Here is a 25,916-nt window from a genome sequence, read left to right as displayed (position 1 = left end):
AGACAGAACTTGATTGAAAATAATTTGCGATAATATAACTAGTTTATTTGTATGTTTTGATTTGGTTAATACTTTTGTTAATGCTTTCTTATTCAACAATGTTAATATACAAAAATCACTTTTATTTTCAAGCTCTTTTCTTTACCTTTTTTTCATAATTATTGTAATATTCAACAATCACTTTTGTATTTACTTTTTTTGGTTTTTTGTTATCGCTTTTTTACACAACTTTTGTTATCACTTTTTTGCAACGTTTTTTTTCAAAATTCGATGATATTTCACAAGTTCTTTTCTTCTGGTCTCACTTCTGGGCATTTGTTCTCGTGTTTTTTATTTATGTTTTTTGTTGCGTTAGTTGACGCCCAATTTTACTGATTACTTTTCTTCTTTTATAGCCCAATATTCATTGCAATACTTCTCGCTATTTGTTGCCGTTCAATTTCTTGAGTTGCTTCAGGTTATTTCTATTTTATTTGTCGGAAGTGATTTTTATTGAGGTTTTTTGACTGAAGTTATTTGTGTATGAAGTTTTTTTGTATCGAGTTATTTTGACCAAATTTTTTTGTCGAAGTTATATAGTAGACATGGAGACAGTCTCTAGCACAACCGCATGATTCTAGTACATGCGATGAACCATAAGAAAAAAGGCGCCACATACTTTGACTTAAATTTTAAATCATCTCCACATCTCTGGTACAAGCAAAGTAAATTATCCAGAGAATCTATTGTCAGTGTCAATTGTATTAGAGCAAACTACTACCATCGAGGAGCATCACTACACCGGGTTAAAATTATAAATGACCTGAGCTGCTCATGCGACGCAGAACCTCAAGATTTAGACCACATCCTATGGTACTGTCCAACATTCCAAATAGAAATAAACAAATGGTCAACTCGACTAAGGAGGTCTGCCTGCACTCCTTACACAACAACAAACATCCATTGCAACAAATTTCAATTTAACATTTAATTGCAATAAACATTGCAATTTATCCATTTGCAACAAACTTGCAAATGGATAAATCGAAGATCCATCAATTATTGAAGAGACTTTTGCTGTTAACGAGAAATTTTTTGCAGAAATGATCTCTCGATAATTTGCATTCTGTAATTTTGCAAATGGAACAGACCAAGTATATAAAAAAGTATAAGTCTAAGTATATAAAAATAATTTGTCCATACTTAAACGAGTGTAAGTTAAAAATTTAGTATTGGATCGATAGTGAAAAAAAATCTTGTGTACAGATTTCAACACTTGTTTGAATATTTATTTTTTGTGGATGACTAAAGAGTCCAAAAGGTCGACGCATTTTGGAGAAATTATTGCGCTAATACCACTGAATAATTTCACAGCTGAATAATTATCGAGAAATATTGTGTTCTAATACCAAAAATTTCCGAAGAAAATTAATCGATGATAATTTTGGTCTAAAATGTTTCTAAGGAATTTAAAGTGATGGAATTAGTTGGATGATGCTGCGCAGATTATGGCACCGATACCTCAGAATAATTCTACTGCTCCTTAATTATTGAAGAAACTCTTACGGTAGTTCGAGAAATTTTCCGGGAAAACGATCTTCTTGCTGATTTTCTGCAATTTTTAGTAATTTCTACATTTTTACGAGTTCTAGAAACCTCTTCAGGCCCAAAGAAATGCTTTATATCCCCATTTATTACAATCAAATAAATCCTACAAGTCGTTCATGGAGATAGAGATTAGTCTCGAAATGATGAATTATTTATTCCGTGTAATGAAAATACTTTTATTGAAATGAACGAAAAAAATTCTCATAAAACTGGATTTTCTCTCATTCTCAACGACGATAATGAAAGCTCGAGTTGAAAAATTTTGAGGGGATTTCTTTGCAGGATAATTCTAATGCTCATCAATTATTGAAGAGACTTTTACTATTGGCCAGGAAATTTTCTACAGAAAATTAACAAATGATCTCTCCATGATTCGCTTTTGCAATTTTCATTGATTTCTCCATCTTGGTGAGTTTCAGAAACGTCTTCAGATCGAAATTTTTTTTTTATTTTAGTGCAATCAACATTATTCCGTAACAAAAAGGATTTTTTTTTATTAATCAGCTACTGACTTCGAATAATAAAAATTTATGCATTTAAATAAATATAAACGATTCGGAAGAGTCAACGAAAATCAAACGTAATCTTTCAATTCTGAGAAATAACAAATTCAATTCAATTTATCAATCAAACGACAAAGTAATTAACGACATTTTGGTTTAATTTCCGAGACATCTGAGAAACTTGTCAAACAAATTATTCCTTCAATATGTCAGGATAAATCGAAGATCCATCAATTATTGAAGAGACTTTTGCTGTTGACGAGAAATTTTTTGCAGAAATGATCTCTCGATGATTTGCATTCTGTAATTTTTATTAATTGCTACATCATCATGATTTTTCGAAACGTCTCCAGGTTGAAAGAAATTCTTCACTCTAGTCAACCCAAGTCTAGTTAATCCCAGCATCTGATTTATTTATAATTAATGAGCTACTTATTTCGCATGACAAAAATAATATTCAAACGAACAAGACGAATAACTGGGATTCTTATTATAAGAAGTCTGACAATTCATTATGACATAAAATCTAAAAGAAATATCTGAAATCAAAAATTTGATTCCACTCAAATAACCATTTAATGAATATAAATAAATTATTTTATTCCATTAAAAATTCAATTACGCTATTAATATGTTCCGAACAAATTCTTTACATAAAATAATCTTTAAATAACTCACTTCTGCAAATTTATATTAATTTCTCCATCATCACGAGGGTCAAAAACCTCTCCCAATCTAACCAAATTTTTAATTTCAATCCAAATTAGCAATTCAATTCGAATTCAGCATTTACTTCACCATAACGAACTCCTCTATTCGCGTAATAAATTTTTTTACTCCAATAAACAGAAACAAAACTCCAAATAAAGAGTTCAGTTCCATTAAAATCCAGCATTTCACCGGTCGCGCTCGCCAAATGCCTCACAAAGCCCTCAAATTCCTTTAAACACTAATTAAACAATTAATTAATTCTCGACAAATTCTTTTAAAACGTCTCAATCCTCCGGAAAAGCATTTTCCGCTCTATGCTGGGGATAAACACCTTCTGGAAATTCTCGAGTGCTAATTAGCCCTCAACATAATAATTAAAACTCCTTATGACCCTCACTTTCATCGAGATGGCTCTAACAAGTGTTGAATAATTTTTTAAAAATTTCCAATAAATTTTCATTACCCAATTGATGACTTTCACCGCGACATTTCGACAGTTGTCTCGACTAATAAAAGTCAAGACAAAAGTATTTGAATGGAATTGACTCTCACCGGGATGTAAACACGTGTTAGATAATTCTTGTTGATTCAACCTGCGGGTTATTATATGCGCCGGTGTTTGAGGGGTTGGGGGTGGGCGGGGGGTTAACACCCGGAAGCGGTGCACGAGTCACATAATCACTGCAATCCACAATTTATTCACAATAGTGTGTTAAAAACAGCCGTTACCTCATGATGATTGGGGGCTTTAATTGTTCGTTACGTTCAATATTTACGGCAGTTGTAAATAATGTTATTACAGGTATTATGAAAGTCAACAGTGTCTGTCAATTTTTCAGTGAATAATTCGCGATTAAATCGTCAAGGATGATGTTTTTACTTGATAAATTAAGGGGATGACGGGGGAGTATAGTGACTACGTGACAAACTATCTGACGACGAAATATTATTAAACACAAATATCACACGATAACATATTATTAAGAGAAATATCACAAACGGAAAAAAAATGTTGATTTAAAAATCATGGCGTAAATTTTTTAAAATTTCCTCGATTGGATCTTCGGGAATTGATTGAGCAATAAAATATAGTCAACAAAAAAAATTAAAACACAATATTTTGTCGAAAAATATTTTTAACCGATAATATTTTGGTAAATAATACTTTGACGAATAATCATTTTTCAAGACAAGTTTTTCACATGTAATATTTTCCAGTGATATTTTGTCAGATGGTATTACGTGTCTGTAATATTTTATCGTGCTACCAATTTAGTGGGGAGTCAAATCGAAATGAAAACTATTTTATTAGTTTAATTGGTGACTAAATTTTAGAGAAGGAGTTAATTATTGAATAAATCGGGAGTTATGTAGGAGGGAAGATTATCAGGGGACAGTTTTCATCCTTCAGTCGGAGTTAATTGGGCATTAATGAATTCGAAGTGAAGAGCTAAGTCAGAGTTTAAAAAGACATTTGTTAATTATTTGTCAAGTGTAATTAAAAATTGAAAGTTATTTTTCGTGAATTACGAAAGTTTCTCTGCCTCAACAAATCCATAGTAAATACTTCAAAGCGAGAATGGGTTTGAAAGCCGAAATTTTCATTAATTTAATAAACTAAAAAAGGTTTAAAATCAATTTGTCGACTGTCAAAAAATCAAATGATCCAACACAATTCTTCAATCCCTCTCACCTTCGAGTCCCTGAATCAAAGAAGAATTTCACATATAAATAATAGATAATCCCAGAACAACAGCCAAACTTCTGCACTTCTATTTTTAACCATCTCATTCCCCCAGAAAACCCTTAAAAAAATAAATAAAGTAGAAAAACGAATCGCACCAGTCCCCTAAACTCTGGGGAATTTCTCTAACAATTCACCTCCTTTCAATACCACAAAAAAAATCTAATTGAAATAGTTATTGTTGAGTCATCAAAAAATCTATAATTCGGGTTCATCTCCTCCCCGAAAATCTAAAATGTGACATGTCATCACATCTCTCTCCTGTCCCCCAAATAAAAAAAAAATACTCTCAATTTTACAAAAAGAAAAAAAAATCCCCAAATTGTAAACAAATACCCTCAAATTGTAAAAAAAAATGTCGCCAAATTTTCATTCGATTCCTGACATGTCTCCCGTGAAATAATGCGCACAAAATATTTCCACCACTGGCATTGCATGTGACACTTGTGTTCCATCCTCAGTCATCATCAACGTGACCCCCTGTAACGGGTCCCCGCCCCACCTAAATCACCCAGCACAGAGCCCTGTTTCTATTCCAACTCTCGAGGCATCACTTTATCTGTATGTACTGTTAAAACCCGGCTATTCCAGCGATACTTGTACGAAAAGCTTTATGTGCGTGTTACAGCTGTCGTCCAGTGTCTCCCGTGTTTACCGGTGAGAAACGTCATTCCCAGCGAGTTTTTGCGCGTCTCCAAGTCGCGAGCCATTCGGGAAAAATATCCCGCGTACAAAAAAAAATTCCTAAAAGTTGTAATTTCTCACCAGGAGTCGTAGCCTCCCAGCATCCTCTGATCACTCACTCCACAATTTTCAATAGTCAACGATTAGGATCGGCGGGAGTAGCACAGGAACAACGCGAGACACGAGGATTGAATTTAAGTCTCCGAGGGCGAGACGTTTTACTGGACAAATGCGGAATCGGGGAAGTGAGACTGAGATTTTTTTTTTACTGACGAACGAGGCGCACAGCCCGACCGCGGGCCAGTAACTGAAGCACAGGCCACAGACTGTGGCACGAAGGCCGCAACGTACTGCCGAGAAGAGGGAGAGACGAGAAAAAAAAATGTTCGTTTGAATCCCACGAGGACTTTCACTCGCACATCATAATCCTACGATCTGACTCAATCGACGGCGTTGCATCCCGGTAGGGGTGATGAGTTGATACTGTGGGTGCATAAATTAAAATAGTCTTTTCAGTGATTTTTTTGGGGCGGGGAAACGCGTCTTCTGATGTTGGGGAGAATTGATTAAATTAATCGGTGAAATTAATCGGTAAATTTCGGTGAAAATACTTTGTCAATTTTATTTAGAAAAACTGAGGACAGGACGTACTGCTTTCTGTTGATTTACTCTAGAATTCAGTCTTACGACTTGAGGAGATGTTGTAGGTCGCAAGGGAGACTTAGACTGAAGACTAAACTAAGGGAGAGGTCCTTTACGGAATGTGAATCGTGAAAATATGCGGAAAAGGGGAAATTGAGGAGTGGGGATTTTTGAAGGCGCCAATATCTGGGAACCGTTTGGGTGTCGGTGACGGTCGGAAAGTGAGGAAAATGCGGAGTTATTTATTTAGGATTGGGAATGCTATTGAAAAGTGTAAACACAATGCGATCGTATCTTAAACTCATATAAAGTAAATTTGTTATGCTGTGAGATCGTTTTTCTTGGAGGGCCGGCTAGGTGGTCTTAGGATGAAAACTCCAGATGAATGTTTACAAAATAATGTAAGTGACTAAGCTTGGAAAATAAGGAATCATGGTCTCCATGATGTGACCTTTGTAACGCTGACGTTTGTTGTTCATTTCGGCGACTGCTCTCCAAGTGAGAACATATCTACTTGAAACATAGTTCAATCAATGAAAATAGCATCTGCGGTTTAGGTAATGTAACTAAGTTTATTTTTGCGTTAAACTGCCGCGTTTTCACTCAGTTACGGAAATTAGTCTTGGAGGTAGTGGAAGGGGTAGTTGGGTCGTGTATAGATACTTGGTAGCACTCGGCCTGTTTTGTTGGAGATTTCGACATATATACTTGGCCGATACGCTCCCGCGTATCTCGATTGCTCTTATATAAAAAAGGCTTTTATTTATTAACCTGGCCTCCAACAACACCAATAAATACATTTGAGGCTTTACAGGGTTTTAGATATGTTTAGTAAATTGAGGGTATGCAACAGGGCTTTGCGAAAGCAATTTGCATTTTTGGTATGTGAGTTTGTTTGTTAGGTTTTTTAGAGATTCATTGGGTTTATTGATTTTTTTGGGCCTCAGGTGGTACTAACTGAATTTTGGTGACGGAAAGAGTCTGTTAGTATTGGATTATTGCCGAGAGTCAACATAAATAATATTTTGTGAGGAAGAGAGAACAGAGGGTGCTTTCATTAGGTGACTAATTTTTGGTGGGTTTTTGCAATTAGCTCTTAGTTACCTGGAGGGAACCGCAGAGTGGAGACGTCTCTTCCTCGTGACATTTCAAAGGAATAAAAGAAATAAAGTTCAATTTCCAATAGTTTGTAAAGTGGAAAACAAGATAAGTCACTTTTGAATGTTGACCAGTTTTTTAGAGATATTTCAGACGCCGTGGAAGATAGCAAAATTTTTATTCATACCTTTTTTGTAGAGCGAATTGAGGGCTAAAACAAACGTAATAACAAAAATGTGGATATCGGTCTTCGATTTGGAGATAACGCTCGAAAACAGAAGTAAGATATCCATCAAGTTATCTCGATTTAGCACGAAGTGCTATTCAATTAATGAAGTTGATTTGTTTGTCGTTGAAGTTCAACAGATTTCTCAAGGTCTCTTTTGGTAAATTCAACTTGTGATGAATGTTTTTGATGAATAAACAAATTATAAACAAAGAATTTTTGACAATCTGGTTTGAATGAATTTTATTGCTGGGTTTAATGGTTCGAGAGTTATGAGATTTTTGGGTTATTGGATTTTTATGAGTCTTTACTGGACGATTCGGGGTGGGGGGATCCAAATTGAATGAGTCATAGGGAATTATTTTCATACATCATGTCGTTATGTTTCATTTGGGTCATGGGAAAATGGGGATCCAACGCAATGAAGATCACATTTTGTCAACAAAAAAATTTCAAATAATGTTCACATCATTAATTTTTCAACTTAACCTGGAATAAATAATAGCAACTAAAGTACTTCACAATGTTTCCTGAGCTCGTTAGAATGAGTTTTCCCTTGACAACAAAATTGAACAAAAAACCAGATCATGTTTTTAAAAATATTCAACTTTCTACAAAAATGTCTCGACGTAAGTTTTCCAAATATTTTTTTAACGAATTAATTAATAATATTCTTCTTTCTGTCAAGATTTCTTCACTCTACATTTTCTAAATACGCAAATTAATTACTCCGGTAATAAATTAATTATGCGCGCAATAAATTCTCCGCTCTCGAATTATCTCCCCTACGATTCCCGGAAATAATCAAGTGAAACATAATTAAAAAAATATTTTAATGGATTTGATAAATTTTTATTTTTCTTTCTTGGCGACTGTATGGGACTCCATGCGTTCAGTCACTCATTATCAGAGACGCTGATAAAGCTATCGTAAAAGATGATATTCATGGTGGAAACAAAACCGACTTGTCGACTTCTGACTCACTCAAGCAGCGAAAGGAGGCAAAATAAAAAACCAACATAAATTATCAAATTATTAACGCGTTTGAGGGACAGTAAATGTATTTCATTTTATCATGCGGCGATATTTGTTGCAAAACGGTAAAAATCGAAGTGAAAGAATGAATGCCGAGTGCCGAATGAGCCGAAGCGAAAGCCCAAACCAGTGTAAATCAACTCGAGCGAATGAGAAAAATTTTTCACTTCTTAGTTTCCGTGTTTACCATTTTTTTTTTCTCTTTCGGCTGCAACACGGGGATAGAATCCATGTGGTACGTGCGAGTGACCACCGGCGGATGGGAATCCGCCTGGAAAATTCTTTTCAGATATACCGTAAGAGAAGTTGATGAGTAGAGGAGTCGACCAAGCGAACAGCGGAAACAGACGTTGTACATTGATTATTACTCAGTTGAATGAGTTTTTTTTTTCCAAGATTGCAATTTTTTACTCGGAATATGATTCTAATTGTGGAATTGGTACGACTGGAGTTTTCAAGATATTTTCAGTTTTTTTATTCGCCAAATTCGATGATCTCACCACTATTTTATTATTTAACTATACAGAGAGATATTCAGTTTAAATTATGATATTTGAGTTCGATTACCGATTACAAGTAATCGGTTATTGGGAGTGCTTGATAAGTGTGGACAAAAATGAATGGTCTGTCTATAGCTGTTTTGAGTCCATCTCAGTATGTTGTAGTTTTTATATTTTTCTCCGAACAGTACCAAAATGTTTAGAATTGTTTTAATAAATGGAACCAGAGAAGAAACAGAAAGAAATTAATGAACAAGGGTCTTTTGTCAAATGGGTCTAGAGTGTAATATCTTTGGTCACTAAGGGTTAGTTCCTCTGGAGACATCATAGAAGGAAGATAAACGTTCTGCGTGTGATAATAAAGAATTAAAGTTTATAGTCAAATCGTTTGATTTTATTTAGTAAATCCCTGTCCATAATCCAGCAACTTTTTATTGAGAGTGCTTCATACATGTGGCAAGAAATGAATGGTATGTCTACAGGTGTTTTCAGTCCACCTCAGTATGTTATAGTTTTTATATTTTTCTCCGAACAGTACCAAAATGTTTATAATGGTTTTAATAAATAGAACCTGAGAAGAAACAGAAAGAAATGAATGAACAAGGGCCTTTTGTCAAATAGGTCTAGAGTGTCAACTCTTTGGTCACTGAGAGTCAGTTGATCTGGAGACATAATACGAGGAAGATATACCTTCTGCGTGCGATAATAAATAATTAAAATTGATTAAATCGTTTTTATATTATTGAGACAATCCCTATCCATAATCTAATATCGGTAATTACGAAATGCCCCGAAAATATTGTGTAACAGTTTCGTAAAATGTTGAGTTACAGAAATATACGTCATTTTTAGTGATTATTTTTCCCACCCAAATTTCAGCCAATAGAATTGCACCATTTGTTGATATTTTGTATAGCCTACCTCGAATATCAGCGATAATTTTTTTAATATTTTGGTAAACAAACGACACTTAACCAAATAAACCTCTTTTCATGTCATGGCACAATTCTCTTGGCCGAAATTTGGATAGGAAAAATAATCCCCTGAATACCACTCGAGCTTCAAAATTATAGAATATTTCCCTCTAGGTTCCCTGCATACAAATGAAGTCGTCAAGTTTTTCAGGAAAAATCACTCGTGCTTCGCACTCGTGATTTTTTAGCCTGAAAAACTTGACTCCTTCATTTGTTTGCAACGAATCTATCGGGAAATATTCGATAATTTTGAACCACTTGTGGTATTATATGTGAATATTTATCTCTGTGTGATGTACAGAGACATATGTTTTCATAAAAATTATTGTTAAAACAAATTACTAAACAATGTGAATTACTGATGACTTGATTCAAATTGTAAATTGAATTAACTTCGATGAAGTTCGAAATATTGTGGATAAATGAGGCAGTTGTATTAAATTTTTAATGAAAAAATTGAAAATTATCTACCCTCATTACGTACTAACGAGACTTTTTCAGTCATGATGCGCACAAAATCGGGAGTGAATGAGGCTTGATGCAGAGGCTATCAGAATAATCACTCAATGATCTCGATAACGAGGGGATTTCCTCAATGTCGAAAGAATTTTTTGATAGAGAAAGCCTGGAGTTATGAAGAAGTCTATCGAAAATAGTCTTTAAAACCAATTACCATCAAGATAATTTGAAACAAGAAATATCGTACTTAATGAAGTCTTTCAACAGAGTTATATAAAATAAAAAAATGAATTTCTACTGAAAGTATAAGAATTACCGGATTTTTCTCTACACCTATGATAAAATCTCCGAAGAAAAAATTAAAAAGAAAAAAACGCGTCAAAATTTCTAATACAATAAATTATTGATACAAGAAATAACATTTCCTTGAGGTGGGGATAAAAATAAAATTGTAAAAAAAAAACTTCAATTCTTTCCACCACTTCGAGCCAATAGAACGGTTCGATAAAACTCTCATCGCCTGCAATATAAATTGAATAAAATTTTCAGAAGAAATCTCGAAGATTTCCATCGAATTTCTTCACACGTGTGCAGATTAGAATGTCTAGGCCTCACAAATTTCCATGAATTACAATATTCTTGAAATTAAAATGAGCCCATTAAAATGGATGTGACCCCCATCAATTGCGTAATTCATATTACAACGTTTTATCCCAAAAAAAAAAAACAACGGCCCGTTGAGGTGTTCAGAGGCATCTCGAGGTGCAACAACCGGCATCGTCACGGCGAAGACTCCCAGGGAGCGTTGGATAATGATTCCCGACGCTTCTGGACTCCATGCACCATTGTCTCGCGTCCCCTCCACCCCTCAGACACATGCAAACTCGTCGGTTTACTTTTCCCAGTGAAATTCCCCTGGGATCGATCGATATTACCAGCTAGGGACGTTCCACCGCAGCAATTTCCCCGCGATCTCACGCCGGAGATTGCGCGACGTGTTTATTTATTTCTTTTTTTTTTTTTATTGGAGTTGGATTCGAAGGCTTCAGGCACCGGGGAATGATCGATTGGTATTCCGACACTCTCGCGGGTCGCCTGTCGTCAATTAGCCCCTCAGGGCGGGGGAGGGGCTGATAAATATAGTTGGGAGGAGTGGAAAAACTTTCTCATTGTCATTGAATGCCGTGGCCAGGGAGATAAGGAAGTGAAAAGGCTTCGCCTCGACGAAACGCCGGGACAATTATTCGCCTAGTGAAAATAAAGAGGAAAATTGAAAGTTTTTTTTAAGGGGAGGGGGTGCTCATGGAGATTATCCTTCCCGGAGAATGAAATGTGGAATCCTTCAAAACTGTAACTGCGATAATTTTGAACGGAAAATTTTATTTTTCAAAAGAAGAAACGATTAATTTTCAATTTTTAATTAGGTTATTCATTAGACGTTCGGAAGTCTATGGATTGCACCCAATGAAGTGAAAGAAATCGGTTAGAACACAGGGGTTTCACGCCAAGGAATTTAAAAATGGCGGCGTCTCCACTTCACGTTTTTAAATGTTTTTAAAAATTATGTGTCTTTTTCAAATCGCCCTCAGCTCACTTCATGCGATTTTCCTAATGAGAACGTGTTGGAAAATTATAACACAGCTCTTCTGTTTATCTTCAAAAATCACTCGACAAGGTTTATGATGTGTCTGAAAAAGTCTCCAGAAAAGGACTAATTTATGATCTGTTGTGCTCCGAAATTGAGAACGTTGCAATCCTTACCATATGTGGTATTCAAAGGAAACTCTATCCTCTGGAGTCATAAACGTTCTCTTGTTTTTTTCCCTTAATAAAGCTTTTTCACACAGTCAGAAGTTAGCCTCTTGGTCCTATAGGTCAGTCGTGCATACCTCATGCCAGTAATAAAGAGTTCTAGTTAAAGTAATTGATTGTGTTGCTACATTTATTTATATACTTTTACTCTTATCCCAATAGAACGATTTCTTTCAACCATTTTCCAGATTTTTTAATTCTTTTTTGCGAAAAGTTTGCGGTACAAATTTTTTTTCGCGCTTCAATGGCTTTTTTTCTCATTCCTTAATGTTCATTTTTTTTTCTGTATGTATGACTGACGATATAATTTCTTCAATGTGTCCACCTAAATGTTTTAACACGTCTAAAAAAATCATTGTTTGATTCTCTCACGAGATAACGTTGAGTGAAATGAAAGTTTCACACCGCGCAACTCACCGATTCGTAAACAAAATCGTCGTCAAATCTGTTGTACATCTCAAGACTCAGCATGTAATTTCTGTCGTTACTCTAAAGTGAGAGGAGGTCCCGAAGAGAGCCATCAGCAAGGGCATTCGAGCGTTTATTTACATTCAAGATCTCGAGTGATAGAAAACATTTGCACACTCGAGGTGAAAATGATAATCTCGAGGACCCGACTATTGAATGAAGAGTCCCAGTGTTACACAAACAACGAAGATCAGTGATTCGACAGTCATTGGCCGGAGAAAGCTGCAATATTGTTGAAATGTTGAACTGCATGAGGGACAATACGGGATTTCCGATTGACTTGACAATGCCAACAACGGGTTTGGAGTACGTGAATAAGGACGCCCGGGCTGTTGTAGTGATGGACTCTCTAAACAATTGTTCATTCATCAGGGATCGTGATTTTTTTATTCTCTGAATTGAACAAGTGGAGACATTCACCCAGCAATTTTAGCGATCGATTAAACGCAATTCTTCTCTTTAATCGAATGAAATTAAGATTAGCCATCAATGCCCTCTATTGTACGTTATTTCTACTGGTGACCTCTATTTTGTGTTTCAATTCAGAAAATCAGAGGAATTCATTCCATCCAAACCGTCAGACATTTCTAAAGACCAATTATTGAGAATGCTTGATATGTGTGGACAAGCTGTTTTTCAGTCCATCTCAGTATGTTATAGTTTTTATAGTTTTCCTCCAAACAGTACCAAAATGTTTAGAATGGTTTTAATAAATAGAACCAGAGAAGAAAGAAAAAGGAATGAATGAACAAGGGCCTTTTGTCAAATGGGTCTAGTGTGAAATTTTTGGTCACTAAGAGTCAGTTGATCTGGAGACATCATACCAGAAAGATATACCTTCTGCGTGCGATAATAAAGAATTAAACTTAATAGTTAAATCGTTTTTTATATTATTGAGACAATCCCTATCCATAATCCAATTCCAGTCGCTTTTTTTTTATATTCCCTAGTCCCCTCCGGAGATTTCTCTCCAATTTTTTAATGCAAATGATTGAGTCGCGAGACTAAACCCGCCAGATAAAGCAGTCTATAAATAATAAGAAATGCAATTTTCTACAGAAAAACAATTACTCCAGCAAATTTTTCTCTGCATAATATGAGCAGCAGAACGTCTAAGAGCGGAATGAAGGAAGCGAGCGAAACGAGCGAGGGGAGGGGGGACAGCTTATGCGCTAGGGAGCGAGGGAGAGCGACACCTTATCCGCTAGTGAGCAAAGCGAGCGTGAGAGGGAGGGGGGACGGTCTGTCCGCTAGCCAGCTAACGTCGAAGTTGCGCACACGGACAGACAAATAATTGGAAAAGGAAATCGATGAAAAAAAAATAGAAGACGCGTTTTTATCAGATGACTCTTATTCACAATTTACTCTGCGATAAAATGTGTCGGCGCCCAGCAGAGATGACATGCACATCGAGAATTACGAGTCCATTGACGTTAACTGGATCACCTGATTGCCAGTATTCACTGAATAAAGTATTCTGTCATCCTCGCAATTCACCCCAATACGTAACAGTAAACCATGTATTCGCAATGTTATGTATTACTAAGTGAATTCGAGCCACACCTAGACTAGCCTATTCCCATCTCAAGTGCCTCAACAATGTCTTTATCGTATGTTTAATAAATTCCTTGGAAAGGTGATTCATCACTCGATTTGTGACATTATCCCTCAAATATTTTCTCCATTCTCTTCCTTCCTCAATTAAGCTGTGACGCAGCTAGCCAAGAATTTTTCATTTGTCCCTCCGTGACACAAAAACAATAATCTCCGGAGTGGAAATAACTGGCATTATCGCTGGGAAATGGAAAATAGTTGGGTTTATTTGCATTCGAGTATTGTTTCGAGTGAAGAGGCACGAGGTCGTATTTGTCGTTGGATTTAACCAAAGACGTGACTGCTGTATCATTGAAATAAAAAATGAGGGAAATGAAACGAGGGAATCGAACGTGGCTTATCACCAGCTCGTGGATTCTCAGTCAATAGGCAATTCGTGTTTTCTCATTATTTTTTAATGTGAAGTATTGACCTCAAACATTTTTCTCCAGCGGGTGAGTTTCACTTTCAGAATCAACAGCTTCGCTTTACGCACTTAAGATTCACTTTCTACGCCAGCTGAAAACTTCACTCAGATCGTGCGTAAACAATCGCCTTATCCAACTTGAAAAGTATTTGAAAAATAAGGGTTACGAGGGCGTGCGAAAAGTAGATATTTACGCACTCGTAGCACAATGAGCTATTCCCGTAGACTTTGATGGTAATTAAATCAAATTTATTAAATTTCTTGGCGGTTAACTTATTCCTAACACAGAAAATGAATTAATGATGTTGAGAAACAGAAGGAAAAATCATAAATCAGAGAAACGGAGGAATAATAAAATAACATCAAGGCGAAGGGGATTTGACTCAGTAGAAAACCTGCAGACGAAACGCCCGCACTTCCTGTTCTCATTTTTCAACCGAGCGCGCATTATTTCGCAATTACGGAAAATCGTAATAAATACAAGACTTCACGTAATAGTCACCTTCCCTTCCCTCGGTTACTAGCAGTGCGTCCTAAATCACTGCTGATTGAACCATCGCACGTGGTATCACAACTAGACCTATGAAAAATATTATTTTTTAATGGGAACTCACGTTGCCGAGTATTTATTATCAGCGAAGCGAAACCATCGTAGTCGTTTTCAGTATCACGTGGGTATTTACGTGTGGATTAATCAAGGCAGAAGCATCGTTCAACACTGAAATTGTTTGGAGTTGTGACTCTAAACATTGTACTGCGATGCTTGAGAATGACGCGCATTTGCGATGCTCGACATTTCTGAAGTACTCTTCGTGCCACATATGCAGCGATTTTTTCATAGAAACAAAGAAAATGGGTTGACGAATGAAAACAGCAAAAATTACATTTTAGGAATGAGCTCAAAATTTGAAGTAGGACGTTTTAAATATTTTTTGCTTCTGAGTGGAAGCTTTGTAATTGCCGGATTTTCGCATTTTCTAATTTTGCTTGGAAATTATGTAGAATTGTGTGAAACGCAAGAATACAAAATTCAAGCACCAGTTGTATACAAGGTACGGATGATCAACTTCGCTCACTGTTTTAGAACACTAAAGGAATAACCGGCTAAAGCTATTTCAAGAAAGGTCAAATTTCATCAAAACACAGGTATTAGTATGGACTAAGTCCTTGACAGAATTTAACTCGATTTGTTCAGCCGTTTTTCATAAATTTCCATTTCGTTCTGAACCGGTTTTCGCAAATATCTCGAAACCTATCGAACCGATTTCAATTTTTCATCTCTCCAATTATCCATTTCGATGTACTTTATCGCAATCAATGCAAATACATAGGTACCCGTCCCTCCCTGAGTCTTCAAGATATTCAATTTTTTTGGCTTTGTGCAAAAAGAGTTTGTCAGCACGGCAACGTTGCGAAAAATAAATAACTGGGTAAGTGTAGTTTCCTCCGAATTCTAGAATAAAAAAATTACAATTCGATAGGAATATTGTGAAGAATTCAGTGATAAACTCTATACAATAAATATAAATCAATAGGAAAAAACATATTGTAAAAAACATTCAGAAGCTCGCCATCAATTTATTGAACGCAATGAAAATATACCCATGCATATCAATAGCTCATCTCCAGTCGCATCACTTCGATCGCCTGTTTGTTTCTTCATCTTTCGTTGCTTGAAATTGACCCAAAATATTTTTTGAAATATCGTACTGCAACAGTCTGCCCAGCAAATCAATCAAACGCTTCACTACGTTATTTTCTCCATCTACCAATAATTGCATTTAATTAATTAGTTTGTAAACTAATTTGTTTCCAGATCAATTGAATTTTTACCCCGAAAATTAGAGATTGTATTTTTCGAGGCAACTTCACATCCATAATTAACCACAAGAAATAATTTCAAACAATGAATTCCATCAAAAAATTATTACTTTTATAAAATAAAAATTATTATTTGTTCACAGATTTTCGTTCCGGAATATTTAAAAATATTTAAAAACACCATTAGTATAAAATGATTCATAGCCCCAGGGATTGAATTTTTTTTTTATTCTCAAGGAAATAAAAAAATCAGGAATTTGCGTGTCTTCTTGAAGCAAAGCCCGAGACCCCGAGGGATGAACCTGTATCATATGTCTCCACCCGCAGGCACCTGAACCCAGACCCACCAGACAGTGCAAACTGTTGAGAAAGAGCCCAAAGGCGTCATCCCACGAGCCCGAGTAGGACGTGAAAAAAAAAATCTATTGCCCACACATTTCCAGGAACACCCGATGATGCATTGTCGGCTCCATCCGGGGCCCCTAATGACGCTTTTAAAGTCCTGAAATTCACGTATGAAACGAGCGTGGAAAAGACGAGTCTCGTTTTTACTCGGGGGGGTGTTGGGGAGAGTGCGCAGCTGCGTCATCCCATTGATTAACCCAAGAGACCGAGTGAGAAGGGAGAGTTTGGAGTACGCGTGGACCATGCCGCTTTGTTTGCAACCATTCACTGAATTCTACCCTCGAGGCACGTTTATAGAAGGGGTCATTTAAACGATACAAATATAAATGCGCTTCACGAGTGAAGAGCTTCAATTTTTCAATGAGGAAGGACTATTCCCAGGATTTTTTTTCCGAGACGAGATTATTTTTTGGGGACCCTAGAGGCCTTGACTGGTCGAGATTTCAACACGATGCTATTTTTTTGTTAGGATTGGGACTAAAAAAGATGAAGAATGTATCGGGAGAGATTTCCAACCATTAATTTTCAGGGAAATAAGAGAGGGAAAATCTTGCAGATGATTTTGAAAAATTTATTCAACTTGTAGCAGCTGAATGAGGCGAGCTGACAGCGATTTGACGAGTATAAATATTTTTAGTAAATCTTTAAAAGTGCGAGGTGGAGATGCTGCCATTTTGGAATGGGCTCATGCGTAAGACTCACGGAAATGGAGGATCCCGCATGTTTAAACATTCTTTACAACTAAATATCACCAAAAATTCAAAATCTGAAAGTATTTTTTTTAATTATTCATTTTACAGAAACTGAATGGCTATGAGCTGAGAGGAATCTAAACATCACGAATATTTTGAAACAAGGAAAAATTTTATTCCGAATTTCAAATTGAGAAGTGAATTTTTCACAACGTCAACGTGCTAATAAACTTTTTTTTGGACAAAACCGATAAATTGGAATATCTCCAAAACTTAATGAGAACGGGCATACATATATCGATTGATTGAGGCAGAGTACATCCAGGCAAATATTTTGAGACGTAAAAAATTGAAATCGGTTCGATAGTCTTGGAGATATTGACGGAAAACTGGTTCAATATGAAATGGAAATATGTGATAAACGATTCCACCAATCGCCCTGAATCCTATCACAAATTTAGTCCTGAGTAATACTCGTGATCTGACAAAATTTGACCTTTCCCAGAATAACTTTATCCACTTATCCCTTCAATTTCCGAAAAGAGTGGGCCAAGTTGACCACCAGCAGACACACACCTGCTCAAATTTTCAATTTTTCCGTTTCAAACGGTTCTACATAATTTCCAACCAACTTAAAAAATCCTAAAATCACACAATTACGAAGCTTCTATGAAAAAACAAAAAACCTTTAGAAGCACAAGCAGAGCTTACAAAAAAACCCCTTGGGGACTGCAATTGTAAAGAGGGTGAACAAAAATCTAAAAGCCCGAGAGGATGTACACCTGAAAACAAATAAATAAATAAAAACACAATGAAAAAACACCTCGATGAATCCTCCCCCCCCCCCTCCCCCTCCCCCGTTCAAGCACTCCACCAAAAATCTCATGTTCCCGTAATAAACAATTCTCTCACGATTTTATTTACGTAAACAATACGGAAAAGCAATAGGAAGTAAGAGTTTAGTGACTCCCAACTAGAAATGACTTTCCCCAGCACCAGTAACTTTTGGGACGACCTGTATACACAGGTTTGAGACATAAAAAACGATGTACACGAGATGAAGGCAGGTGCAGGTGAGGGTTAAAGACTCTTGGCAACCAGGATGCAGCAGCTTCACTCGAGCCTTCCCCCTTTCCTCCCTCCCTCCGCCCCTCACTCAACTAAACATGAAATTCAATTTTTCAAATAACAATAAACTCTCATTTTCACTTCCGGAATTCGCACGGTTTGAGATTATCTTTTCCTTCCTCCCTGGCCATTGTCCCAGTAAATGAACACATCTCATTAGCGGAGACTTGTTGATAGAAGAATTAATGACACTGACCTCGTTGGTGGTGGAAGGAGCTAGTGACGAGTTGATGATTGTTAATGAGGAAGGCACTGTTTCTTCATCGGCTTCGAGAGCACCTGAAGCAACTCCGGTTTGGTTGTTACTGCGTCCGTTACTGACCGGGGAGTCACGAGACTCGGCTGTGATCAACGCCTCTTTCCTCCTCTGCTTGTACTCCTGGTGTTTCCTCGAGAATTCCGTTTCGTCTTTGGTGAGGGACTGGTTGAGGATTGAATCACTATCGGTTATTCGGGGTGGATCCTGATCGCGATAGGCACGACGCTGGCTCGCCGATATCTCACACATCCTTTGGTTTATTGGAACCTGAAAGAGATGGGGATGAGGACTCGCTCGATTACCGATCCGCCAGGCTGAACCTGTTGTTTTATTTTTTTTTTTTATGGACGATTACGGCTCTAGTGCAGCGACCTTTCGGTGTGGGTTTGGTTTCGAGGGGAAAGTTGTGGGGTTTTTTTGGTGGAAAAATTAATTTATTGGTTTTTAGGCACTGGGAGTGTCGTGACTCTTTGCCGAAACAGTGTTGTGAAAAATATTGATATTTGTAATTAAGATTAATAATTATTTTAGTATTATTTAGGATCATGGTAATAAAAAGTAGTCATTTATCAAATCAGATTTGCAGTTTTTTTTAGTAGAAAATCGATAATATCACGATTTTTTAAAAAATGTTGCCTTGAACCGCTTAATTGAAGAGAAATTTGTTTAAGACTTTCTCTCAATTTTTATGAGATTTGCATTTCTTTTCGGAAGATGTAAACATTATTTTTTTTACAATTATTTTTTTTTCAGAACTGAAGGAAAATCACTTTCCGTTTGTATTTTTGCTTGAACTGAGTCTTCTTTCAGAAACGGAATTGATTAAAAAATCTGATAATTTTGTAATTATTAAAAAATCAAAGTTTTTGTCCCAAATACCGGCTATCGTACCCGCGATCGATTCCGAATATTAAATAAAAAATTCTCATTTTCCGAAACAACTTCCACAAACGGCAATTCCATTTCTTAAATACTCTGCTCATTAGTCTTGAATTTAATGAATGGAACAGGAATTTTTACGTTATGCTTCTCAGTATTAATGATATAACTCCACGTGCAGACGACACAAATACAAGAAATAAAAAGAATTAACGGAACTCAAGTCGAGGCGTGAGAGTTGGAAAAATGAAGAATGCGAATAGAATCCACATGGGATTTTGGATAACTCACGGGATGAAGAGAGATGAGATGAGATTAGTTGCAGGTTTAGAATATTTTGTCAATGAAGGCTGTATTGTTATTGTTGCTGATGGATTCAGAGGCACTCAGTGGTTAATGAAGGTCGATTGGTGTAAATATGGGCCATGCTGTCAGTGCACACAGAGGTACACTGGATACTGTCGTCGTTGTAAATATGCGTCATCGGGAGGACATCTGTCATCCCCACTACCTTTCGCCCTTTTTCGATTCAGCGCCCTGTGTCGGGGGAAAAACGAGACTAACCCTTGGGCGAGGGTTGAAATGTCCCCGGTCGCCTCCGTAATCATCCCCTGCGCCATCATGAAAATATTCGTCGTCATACGCATGCGTTGAACAATTCGGGGATTTTTTTTATTTTCTCGGAATTTCGGACGATCTAATGATTTTTTTAATATATAGAACCATATTTTTCTTCCTCAATCTGAGATTAATTTTTCGTGATTTCTTTTTTATTTAATTTTTCTTGTTTTTGGAATCGGAGGTTTTATTTTTTTTTACTTCCAGAAGTATTTTTGTTTTTTGTGTTTTTAATCGACTTTTTAAAAATTGTAATTGTTTTATTTCTTTGAAATTTCAAAGAGTTTTTAATATTTCTATTTAAGAGTCAGAGTAATTCCATTTTCGGGGTCAAATGGCTTTTTTATAGACCATTTTGTGATTACCAAAATTCAATGTTCATGGTCTCATGGAGCTACTGTTTTCACTCTTTATTATTAATAATAAAGTGGTAGTAAATTAATTATTTACGCGGAGCTTTCAAACTGTTTTAAATCGAGTAGTTGAAAACCTAACCTAAAAGCGGCGCCACTGTCCAGTGACCACTTTCCCATCATTTCTAGTCTTTATGGATGCACAATCAGATCAAAGCATTTCGCTTTATTGACATTGTGCACTAACAATACAGATATAATCATGTTTTTCTTTGGGTTTCAATGATCACAAATATTACTGAAAGCATCAGGAACTCGATGAATAAGGATCGACGTTGAAGACGCCTTTCCAGAGACAAAATCTGCTTGACGTATAGGTTAACCTAGCAGTTGCACTGGTCGAAAAGAAGGTAAATAAATCTTCAAACTTCTTCACTAAAAACCACTAAACTACAATTCAGTTCCAAATTTACAAGTGAAATCAAATAATTGAGATTGATTACAATGAGGACTCGTAATGGAGAAATAAACATAAAAAGCAGTGATACAGAAATGATATTCAGACTTTTGAGATGTTCCAAAATAAAAATAGAGACGAACTGGCACCTAAAAGGGTAAAACGGATATTTTTTACTATCTTTTATTTACCAGAATATCGTTTTGATGAATGTCTAGACATTGGAGGGGACAATGGTGGACGATAGAATCGAGGGATTCGATCCCTCTTTCCTGTCCTCCAGACATTCGTCAGCACTCCCATGATGTCTTGCAGACACCGTGGTAGACAGTCTCGAATGTCCAGACATTGGTCAGCAAACCCTCAGTGCCATTCAGACAATAGTGTTAGACAATCCAACGGACGTCTGCACAATTGTCAGTACGTTCATGTCAGCACTCTCATGGCATCGCTGAAATATCCCATTAACGCCCAGTTTGATAGACTGAACTATCTGGAATATATCATTCTTGTCTTTATGCCCCTCATGAGTGACCCCTTCAGCTCACTCCTTCAGTGAGCCGGACGGGGTACGACGGCCCAAGAAGAAGAAAGGATTTTACATTTTCCTGAATAATCCAGGACTTTTCACATTTTCATTAGATCATCCAGGATTAAATGAGTGCATGATTCAACCTGTAACGTAACACCTCAGATGTAAAATTTATTCCTAAGACGTGAATCTAAAAAAAAAAGTCTGAAGTTTACTAACGAGTGTCTCAGAATGTTTTTCGCTTTTAGATATTAAATAAAATTTAAAAACGTAAATCATTCTGAGACACTCTTCATTTCATTTTCTCCATTTGCCCTATTATTCAATCTTAAATTGATATTTAATTTTGTAATAAATTAAAGAATTCTTCTGAATAAAATAATAAATACATTATAATCATTTCAATGCCCTTAAATTGGTTTTGTAATAAATAGATAATTTACTACGAATAAAAAGATCAATAAAATAATAACAATTAATGAACTAACTTCATGAAAACAAATATAATTCTCCCAAACACGTTCCAATGTAGATTAATCATTTTTTTTCCAATTGTAGCCCTAAAAAAGCCTCAGAATGCCAGACACAATGGAAGACGACATGGGAATGTCAGTTCGGCTGACGAACGATGACTTTCGAAAGCTCCTGATGACACCTCGTGCCTCGGTACCCTCATCCACTCCAGCATCCTCAATCCCAGGAACAGCGAGGGATGCAGCAGCAAAAACCGCGCAGACCCCATCAGTGAGTGGTCCAGACAGAGCTGAGGCTCGACGAAAGAAGAAAAGCTACTACGCTAAATTGAAGAAGCAGGAGGAGGACAAAATGGCAGAGCTCGCGGAGAAGTACAGAGATCGTGCCCGGGAACGAAGAGATGGCAACAATGGAGATTACCAGGCTGAAGATCCCATGAACAATGCCAATGCATACAGAGCGGTTGCGCCTGATTTAAAGTCTGGAATGGATGCTGCCGAGAGGAGGAGACAGATGATCCAGCAGTCCAAGTTCTTGGGAGGTGATATGGAACATACTCACTTGGTCAAGGGTCTCGATTACGCTCTATTGCAGAAGGTAAAAGGAGGGCAATATTTATCATTTTTGGTTTGGTATGAAAACTTTATTATCGCTGAAAATTTGATGTGCGAAAATTCAAAATACAATTATGATTAGAATACAATGAATCATGATTTAAAAAAAAAGGATTGATAGCTTTTTGATTTTGTTTAGGATAAACTAGAGGAGTTAACAATGTTATCAATGAAAATTGGGAGTCAAAAGTAATTTTTATATTTTCTTGATGAAATAAAATTTGAAGCGTTAAAAATATTGAAGATTAATAAAATAAAAACTTCAAAATTACAGTCTCCATCTGTCAACTGTGTAATTTGTTAGCAACGTCATAATTTAGAATGTTTGCTTCAAGACTGCTATTTTAATTTAATTTTTTTTTTATTTTTAGTTTTGTGATTTCAGTGATTGACCATTTCGATTTTTTATGACTTTTCTAAGAGTGAGTTTTTTAATTCAAATTCATTTCAGTTTCAATAGATCAAATTTTCCTCAGATATATTAGCAATACAAGAACAATTTTCATTTTTAAAAATTATCATTCTTTATTATGATTCATAATTATGTAGAAATTTTTGCAATTACGAGTTGACCTGGTATTCAAAGACTCGGGTAATCTCAATCGACTTCTCTCGATTTTAAACTTTTATGGATTTATAGAAGCTTCACTCGATATAACTCGATAACTTTTTTTTATTATTAAGTGGAGCAAGTAAGAGACTAGTTTATTCCAGAAAACACTGTGATATCTCGTGACCTATTACAAGGAGATGAGGTGACGATTTCTGACGTTAGTAAACAACAAGAATGCACATTCATCGGCACACATAATTTACAAAGCTCGAAAAGATATTTTTTTCTTACAAAATGCAGACTCCCCTCCAAATTTAATACCAATAATGATTTTTCCTCATGCGTCATTGCTCTCTGACCTTTGTGCCAACGAGTTAAACTGTTCCATGTCTGTGGATTTATTTTCAATAAATATCTGGGAATGTAAGGCAGCTACGAAAATTTTTGTTTACATCGTTTTTTATAGCGCACATTGAAAGCTACAAAAGAGTTTTTAACCAAAATTTCGCTACCCTCCATCGATCACGAAATATTTCTCGAAAATGCAGTTAAAAGTCAAGGCCACGTGAACCATTCCCTCTTCACCACTGAATTTTAATCTATTATTAATGTTCGTTGGATGCAACATTATTTTATGTCATTATCAAGTGGCACAAGTCTCGAACCAGTTATATCCAGAATATAGTTCGATATCTCGTGACCTATAAGATGAGTGCAAAAGGTGATGAAATATGATACTCAGGAACCCCAGCAATCCATCAATGCTCCCACAATATTTTCAAAATTCTAAATTGAGAGGAAGGAAAATGCACAAGCGGAAAATGTTTTTCCTTACAACATAGCCAATATATTTTTAGATAATTGACACTGCAAATTTTGTATCAAAGGAATAATACAAATTCGTGAAAAGGGCATATTTAATTGACTAGATAGTCGTCGTCTTCTTGAGGGAATTATCGATAAATAAAATTATTTCGAATTTATGAATATTTCAATAATAAAAAATTTATGAGGCATGCCAATCAATTCCCCTAATTTTAACATTTCAATAGAAAACAATTTCAATCGAAGAATATATAGTACCAGATAAAATAAAGAATACAACTTCCATCCCCAATGCAAATACCCCTCACCCCTCACCGGTTTAACTGAAAAATCCTTCCACAGGTTCGAAGTGAGATAGAAGCCAAAGAAACCGAGCAGGAGCAGGAGATGGAGAAGCTGGCGAAGCCAAAAGACCCGAAGCCGAAGGAGGAGAAGAAGCCAGAGAAGAAGCCCGAGGAAACGCAATTCAAAACGAAAATTGGTCGCAACATCCACAAAACGATAATGATAATGAAATCGAAGACAGTCGAGCGAAATGAGTTGTTTACACCGGGTCGTATGGCCTACGTCATAGAACTGGACGACGAGAATGCCGAGGTGGACATACCAACAACGTTGATCAGAAGTAAAGCGGACGTGCCAACAGTGGACACGACGCCCACTCTGACGACCAATGACATTGTGATCAATAAATTGGCGCAAATTCTATCGTACCTCCGCCAGGGCAGCAGACATGGTAAAAAGGGCAAGAAAAATAAGGACGGAAGGTCGAGGCCTGACGAGGGAGAACTCGAGGTAGTTCCAAGGCCCCCAGCCGATGACAGTATCTATGGGGACATCGGTGAGTATGTGCCCAACGTTTCCAAGAGGGAGTCTGGGGTATCGAGACGAGAAAAGAAGTCTTCCTACTTCACTAAACCAGAGCCAAGTGCTGTGGACGATAAAGCCAATGCCCCCCAGCTACCGGCCATCCTGACAGCTGTAATGGAGGCGGCAGGCACCTCGGGGCCTAAGAAAGGCGCACTGCTGAATAAATTGGCGGCTGAACCCGAGGGATACGCTGAGTGCTATCCAGGACTCGATGAAATGCAAGACGCCATTGATGATTCTGATGACGAGGTGGACTACACGAAGATGGACCTGGGGAACAAGAAGGGACCCATTGGACGCTGGGATTTTGATACACCTGAGGAGTATAGTGAGTACATGAATAATAAGGAGGCACTGCCCAAGGCCGCTTTTCAGTATGGAGTTAAAATGGCCGATGGCAGGAGGACTAGGAAATATAATAAAGAGAAGAATGAGAAGGCTGAACTCGATAGGGAGTGGCAGAAGATTCAGAATATTATGAATAAGAGGAAACCAGCTGCAGGGGGAGAGGGCGCACCTGAATTCAAAGTGCCTAGGTATTAGGGGATTCGATACAAAGGGGTAGTCTGGGGGGCTGAGTTGGAGGAGGTTTGAGATGATTGTTATTAGGAATTTTTGTAATGAGAAATAATAAAATTATAAATTTGTGCCCGAGACGTTTTCGGGGGGATTATTATTCAATTTTTATTTAATTTTGGATTTTCTATCTTGTGGAGGCTCCTAGACATAACGATTGCACAACAAAAGTGAATACCACAATGATTTTCAAAAAATAATTTACCTGGAACTCGAGAGATTAATTGAGACAAAAGATGGAAAAGCTGACGAATGTTTTGTGATGAGAATTTGTAAAAATATATAAATGCATAAAAATAAATAAATGTAGATGTTTTCCATGCATAGGAGATAAATTGTAAAATAGAAAGTAAAATTAGAATTGATAATGGAAAATGCAAGAAATGTGTCTTGCTGC

The 25,916-nt window shown here is 36.6% G+C and overlaps 2 protein-coding genes across 2 annotated transcripts in view; one reads left to right on the top strand and one right to left on the bottom strand.

Moving 5' to 3' along the window:
• The window catches only part of LOC135163788 (uncharacterized), a 28,399-nt gene extending 8,305 nt beyond the window's left edge, over positions 1 to 20,094 (bottom strand). The window contains exons 1-2 of the mRNA XM_064123591.1: positions 19,939 to 20,094; positions 18,706 to 19,035 (exon numbers count right to left, since the gene is read on the bottom strand). Coding sequence (XP_063979661.1) covers positions 18,706 to 19,017 — 312 coding nt within the window. The 5' untranslated portion in view covers positions 19,018 to 19,035; positions 19,939 to 20,094. The remainder of the gene's footprint in view (positions 1 to 18,705; positions 19,036 to 19,938) is intronic.
• Positions 20,095 to 20,780: 686 nt separating this feature from the next.
• On the top strand, positions 20,781 to 25,824 carry LOC135163786 (protein Red). The gene is made up of 3 exons (XM_064123588.1): positions 20,781 to 21,028; positions 22,166 to 22,678; positions 24,416 to 25,824. The coding sequence occupies exons 2-3, from the start codon at positions 22,184 to 22,186 to the stop codon at positions 25,484 to 25,486; spliced, it is 1,566 nt and encodes a 521-aa protein (XP_063979658.1). The 5' UTR covers positions 20,781 to 21,028; positions 22,166 to 22,183; the 3' UTR covers positions 25,487 to 25,824.
• Positions 25,825 to 25,916: the final 92 nt, after the last annotated feature.

The sequence above is a fragment of the Diachasmimorpha longicaudata genome, chromosome 6, assembly GCF_034640455.1.
Source record: "Diachasmimorpha longicaudata isolate KC_UGA_2023 chromosome 6, iyDiaLong2, whole genome shotgun sequence".
NCBI lineage: Eukaryota > Metazoa > Arthropoda > Insecta > Hymenoptera > Braconidae > Diachasmimorpha > Diachasmimorpha longicaudata.
The sequence above is the reverse complement of the archived record's forward strand: the minus strand, read 5'-3'. Positions and strand labels throughout refer to the sequence as shown.